The sequence below is a fragment of the Orbicella franksi genome, unplaced genomic scaffold (assembly GCF_964199315.1).
Source record: "Orbicella franksi unplaced genomic scaffold, jaOrbFran1.1 SCAFFOLD_268, whole genome shotgun sequence".
NCBI classification, from domain to species: domain Eukaryota; kingdom Metazoa; phylum Cnidaria; class Anthozoa; order Scleractinia; family Merulinidae; genus Orbicella; species Orbicella franksi.
In genome coordinates, this window is record NW_027670962.1 from 1 (window position 1) to 6,614 (window position 6,614).

The following is a 6,614-nucleotide window of genomic DNA, read 5'->3' on the forward strand; positions in this document are numbered from 1 at the left end:
GAAACAGTGTGAACACACAACTCACCGAATCTTCCAATACTGAGTTTGATGTCCAGCTTGAGTTTTGTAGCTCTTCGCGTCTAATCCGCACTTCACTCTGAAAGAAAAACATATAATCAAAAACTGTATCTCACCATTCATCACCAAAACCAGAATTCTCCGACACTAGTGAAAATACTTCACTCAATCATTTCTCCGCCAAAGTTTCAAAAACTAATAACCTAATAAACAGCGCAATTTCTATGTTCAAGACCTCACACTTGGCTTCTATGTTTCCCGAAAATGATCAACCGCAATTGATTTCTCGGCTCAGTTAAGTTAATATCCTTACTCCATGTAATCAGTGATGTACTCATTTTTCTACCAAACGCAAATTCAAAATCTGAAATGGACTGTTTTAAACGAGAATCAAGCAGTGGTTCTCACTCAACTCACCGGATCTCCAAGCTCCGTTCTCGTTGAACTACTGGAGGTTTGTTTTCGTCCGATGCCCGCTTTTCTCTGAAGAACAAAAGAAAAGAAATGATTAATGTTAAAGGATGTGAACAGGCGCTACTACGCACCTTGCAAATCTGTTCTTTCTCGTTATTGATCTTTTCTTTCAGAAAATTCTCTTTCAATCTTATTTTATTGACTGTGATGATTTCGGTTTCCTAGGTTGACGAAAAAATCTCCCTCAGTGACTTTTTTTGGAACAAATGATATAATAATCACACAGGAAGTAATTAACTTTCAATTAGTAACTGGAGCCGCCAAGTACTAGTCGACTTACACCTTGAACGTTCAAGCATTTAAGTGCTCAAACGTTCAAACGCCTAAGCATTTCGATGGACTGACTGAAAAGAGATTTGCCTCTATTTACCGAAAAGGATTTACTGAAACTGATTTCTTGGCTAAGTAAAGTTAACGGCCGAGCTCCCTCTTATCAGCGATGCTCGCATTTTTCTGCTCAACGGAATTTGAAATCCGACATTTTTGGGCTGTTTCAAATGAAAAAAGGTGCACGAATGTGAACCAGGGTTACCATTTCACAGCAAATTATTTCAGTGATCCCTGTTTCTTGCACGAGAGGTTCTTTAGGAGCATGTCAAGCCCATTCAGTCAACAAGCTCAGTTTTAAGCTAAGTTTTCCAGATTTTCTGTCTGATGGCAACCGGACCAAAGTGCTCGCTCAGTAAAATGTTCCCACATTCTTTACAAAGGAACATTTGAAGTACTATTTTCCATGGTTCTTGGCGTTTAGCAAATGGTGCCTTTAAATTCTATTGCTAAGAATAGAAAGCGCTTCGTCTCCGGAGATCGTCGTATCTTAAGTAGCAGCTCCCAGCTTTTACAACTCTTGTGACGAGAGATGAAATTGAAACAGACTTTGATAGCCATTACCGAAGCCTTAATCAGACCCACTAGCGAAAGCTTAGCTCAATCCTTTTCCTTTCGACGTCGTCTTATTTCGAAACAGTGTGAACACACAACTCACCGAATCTTCCAATACTGAGTTTGATGTCCAGCTTGAGTTTTGTAGCTCTTCGCGTCTAATCCGCACTTCACTCTGAAAGAAAAACATATAATCAAAAACTATATCTCACCATTCATCACCAAAACCAGAATTCTCCGACACTAGTGAAAATACTTCACTCAATCATTTCTCCGCCAAAGTTTCAAAAACTAATAACCTAATAAACAGTGCAATTTCTATGTTCAAGACCTCACACTTGGCTTCTATGTTTTCCGAAAATGATCAACCGCAATTGATTTCTCGGCTCAGTTAAGTTAATGTCCTTACTCCATGTAATCAGTGATGTACCCATTTTTCTACCAAACGCAAATTCAAAATCTGAAATGGACTGTTTTAAACGAGAATCAAGCAGTGGTTCTCACTCAACTCACCGGATCTCCAAGCTCCGTTCTCGTTGAACTACTGGAGGTTTGTTTTCGTCCGATGCCCGCTTTTCTCTGAAGAAAAAGAAAAGAAGTGATTAATGTTAAAGGATGTGAATCACGCGCTATAAATACGCGCCTTGCAAATCTGTTCTTTCTTGTTATTGATCTTCTCTTTTAGAAAATCCTGTTTTAATCTTACTTTATTGACTGTGGATGATTTCGGTTTCCTAGGTTCAAGAGAAAATCTCCCTCAGTGACTTGTTTTGGAATAAATGGTGCAATAATCACACAGGAAGTGATTAGCTTTTAATTAGTTACTGGAGCCGCCAATTACTAATCGACTTACATCTTGAACGTTTAAGCATCTAAGTTCAGTTTTAAGCTAAGTTTTCCAGATTTTCTGTCTGATGGCAACCGGACCAAAGTGGTCGCTTAGTAAAATGTACCCAAATTCCTTATAAAGGACCATTTGAAGTAATATTTTTCATGGTTGTTGGCGATTTACAAATTGTCCCTTTATATTCTGTTGCTAAGAATAGGAAGTGCTTAGTCTCCGGGGATTGCCATGCGTTAATGAATTTGATGGTAGCAGCTCCCAGCTTTTGTCGTCTTATTTCGTAACAATGTGGACACACTCACCGAATCTTCCAGTAACGGGTTGGACGTCCAGCTTGAGTTTCGTAACTCTTCGCGTCTAACCCGCACTTTGCTCTGAAAGAAAAAGAAATAATGAAAAAAATCATCATTCATGACATTCATCACCAAAACCAGAATTCTCTGACACTAGTGAAAATACGTCACTCAAATAATTCTTTGCCAATGTTTCAAAAAATAACAGCCTAATAAACAGTGAACTTTCTACGCTAAGACCTCACACTTGGCCTCCATGTTTTTGGAAAGTGATCTACCGTAATTGATTCCGCGGCGAAGCAAGAGTGCGCCCTGACTCCATTCAACAAATGTTTGCATTTTTCTGCCAAACGTAAATTAAAAATCTGACTTTCTTGAATATTTTCATGGAGAATCAAGCGGTGGTTTTCACTCAACTCACCGGACCTTCCAGCTCTGACGTCTCTGTACCACTACACGTAGGTTCTCGTCGGATCCGCGCTTTTTTCTGAGAAAATAAATACAAATAAATAAATTATGCTGTGAATCACGGGCTTAAAGTGCAATTCTCACATTCTAGGGTATATCCCTCGCACAACACATTTCCACGTCAAACTGAACTGACACTTTGAACATTTGTTCTTTCTCTCGCTCAAATAAGATCGAAGACGAACTAGTCTCACTTAAAGCAATGTTGAAAGAAACCAAACTGCATAGATAGATAGCTTTTTAAATTTGACATTGACTTACCGCACCTTGACATTTCTCTTGTCTGCCAGAGCATCATGGTAACCAACCCCAATTGAACTAATGGCTGGCGTTTGGAACAAACCCTGTGCGTGTTTTAGACAAACATAAAAGAAGAAAGCATTAAGTCTCGTTTGATAGCAGCCAGATGTAAAAGATAAATGGTTTTCTATAATTATCAAGTACACTAAGAGGTCTTTAGAAATCTAAAGCGTTGCAATCTCATCGAAGAGACATGCATTGCAAAACTCTCTTACCGGAGGCGAATCGAGGCTCATTTCGTCAGAAGTGTCAGAATATTCCCTGGCTGTAGTCAATGGCTGCAATGAGATAAAGAAAACAGGCAATGTATATTAATGACATGTAGGACTTTCTCATTTTGAAGCTGGCAGGTTTGGTCGAACAATTAAACTACGGTAGCAAACCAAAACGGCCCTCAACGTCTCATCTGCCACACCCCTACCAGTCTGTTGTGGGTCGTTCAGTGACATTAAATGTTGCATAAATAGGCAGCGCCCAGTAGAAACTTCCTAGATCACCTTGATAGCCGTAAAATGCCCACGGGCAGCTTGCAAAATCAGCCGACGCCACATTCATGGTAAACAAACTTAAAAATGTGAAAATCCGGCCTATAAAATCGGTCAGTTATTTGAAACCACAAAGCGAGTACTCCGTTTTTCTTTCTTGTAGACTTCACTCATTGTTAAAAAAAAACAAATTTCAATGCTAATGACCGGCCTGATTAAGCGCTTAATCCATCGAGTGTTTCTCTGTTCAAAAAGCTCTCACCTGGAATACGTGGTCGCGCTCCCGCGACATAATTCCGGGATAAGACAGTGGCGAAAGACGACTCAGTAACAAACTAAGAGAAGCTGCATGATTCCTCTTTCTTTCTGAGTGCAAGCATAACGTAGCTTGCAGAAAAATGATGAAACATGAAACATGAAACATACTACATGCCGCACGACACTCTGTTGGCGCAACAGCTACTAAATGAGAATGCACTCTAAAACCGACTAAATAAGGGTGTTCGGTGTGATCGTAATTGACAGCTTCTAAGACGAAACGCCCACAAAAAGAACATCTGCTTTAAATAAATCGATCTTCAGAAGGGTAAACAACGTTGAAATCTCCTCCAAAGGAAATTACTAAAAGGTGGAACACCACATACACGACTTTCTCTGGTGGTTTGTTTCGTTAAAAAGTAATAAATAAAAACAGAGCAAGAAAGGCAAGCACTGAAGAGCCCTGCCAGTTAATCGTGCCAGTTAATTGCGCGATAACACCCACACAAGGTCGAATTCCGGGCGCCACTAACTAATCTTAAAAAAACATCTGTGTTGTAAATCTTCAAACATGCGCTGCGTAACTCTGTTGTTCTTTAAAAGACAGCAGAGATCCTATAGACAAACTTGACAGCTTCCAGATAGTCTGCTGGCAGCTGGTTTCTCTCTTAGGGTCACTTAGACGAGCGCTTGGTCATCGCGGACGCAAAAAGGCAGTATGAAAGCGAGACGAGAAAACACCGTCTGCGGACTCTTTTTAACTTTTCAAACCCTCCGTCAGCCCAACAATGGAGTACCTGATTAGTCAATATGTGCCCTATGACAGATAGCTGACAGGAGGGAAAATAAAGCGTCATAAGTTTCGCGCGAAGCATAACAAAGAGTCTCGAGCGAGCATGCGATAGCGTATCATCCTGTTTGAGTTGACTAGCTTACACGACTCCAACAGTTCGTGACATTTGTACATTTGCCGTTGTCTTCGGTAACTCGACCTTTTTTGTCTCTTCACTCCTATTCATGAAGGGGACTTCATGTCGTATAAAGACCGTGCTATGGCAAAATTTTGAGAGGTCATAGGTCTGCTTGATTTCCGCTGTTATCTGCATGTCGAGTTTGCACCTCTATAATTGCCATGTGTTTATGCATTTTTGAGGCTCATTTCTATTGTAAGACATGTTTTTAAGTCTCCAAGTATTCGCTTTCGAAGGAAAAAATATGAGATTTACCGTGAAAATGTTGCTTACGTGCATTCTATATTGTGACGCTGGGCCCGGCTGTGATTAGAACTGTTTGCAAGTACAGTAGGTAGATTCTTACCACGGAAAATTTGTCCTCGTACGTTTTTCTTAGGAGACGCCGTAGCCTTACTTCAAGTAAGCTATACGTTCCTCTGGAGACATTCGTATATTTCTTGGACCTATACCTGATCGAGCTCATGTTTCTCGAGCCTGATGTATAGGTTTAGTCCTCCTTTTGTTCGTTCTGACACGACATGATTCAAATGTAGTTGTTTACGGGCAACTCTTGATTGTTTTTGCCTTTGGCTTAAATAAACCTCACATCAATTTGATGACTAATAAAATATATATATATAAAAAAAAACATTGTAATCATGTTTAAAGTAGGACAGTGTTTAACTAAACAAGTAATCAACACTTTTTACTATTCCCTTGTTTACCACGTAAATTTACCTTGCTAACCACGTAAATCATCGAGACTTGTGTGTACCCATATGTACTCATATGTACTCGTGAGGTGTTTTAGACTCGGCTTTTCTATTTTTTTTTTACCTCTATTAGGTGGCAAACACCTCGTGCGCGACTACTATCCATTTCCCCGAGGGTGGCCGTTTAATAGGGGTTGAAGTGTACATGAAAGATTTTAAAGACATTTCTTGTCACATAGATAGATATCCAAAGGAAACATTTTGATAGGAAGAGTGAGAGTTTGTAAGTGAGTGTAAAGAACAGAACAGAACAGAGATAACTCTTTTTCATCCGCAGTACAGTGAACGAATTGTCAAACTAATTCCTGCTTACCGACAAAGAGTGAAATGGAATGATATAACTCTTGCAAACAGATTTCAGATCGCAAGTAATTCATATCTTGTTCTGTCCGTATCAAATCACTCAGAACTCAATACATACATACTCAATTTTTTGGCAGACACACTACTGTCTTTATTGCCTGGAACTTATTAAGCGAGACTAAACATCCCATGGAACATCAGATGACTTATCACAACTATCGAGCAACTTATAAGCTACATAAAACTGATTACCTTAAGTTTTACTCCGTCGTCTGACGAATTTGTTGAGAAGAGGCAACTTGATCTGAAACGTACGATGAATTTCACGAAGTATAACAAACATTTTCCATAGTCATTTTATAAGAGCAACAGACCACACTTTTAATGGGTTTATAGGCGGTAATAACCCACTTAAAAACTTTCCTCATGTTCTCCCAAATAATAATAATAATCGAATATTTCCTCAGGATAACCCTTCAGTATAAAGTACTGTTATCAACGGGGTCCTGCTAAGAATTAAAAACTAATAAACAAGAATTATTAAGATATATAAAATAAGATAC

The 6,614-nt window shown here is 39.3% G+C and overlaps 1 protein-coding gene across 1 annotated transcript; it reads right to left on the reverse strand.

Annotated features, from left to right (window-relative positions):
* Positions 1-15: 15 nt before the first annotated feature.
* On the reverse strand, positions 16-2,985 carry LOC145476487 (uncharacterized). The gene is made up of 3 exons (XM_081455383.1): positions 2,521-2,985; positions 1,888-1,953; positions 16-1,549 (listed from the first exon to the last, which is right to left on the reverse strand). The coding sequence occupies exons 1-3, from the start codon at positions 2,638-2,640 to the stop codon at positions 1,415-1,417; spliced, it is 321 nt and encodes a 106-aa protein (XP_081311509.1). The 5' UTR covers positions 2,641-2,985; the 3' UTR covers positions 16-1,414.
* Between the last annotated feature and the right edge of the window lie 3,629 nt (positions 2,986-6,614).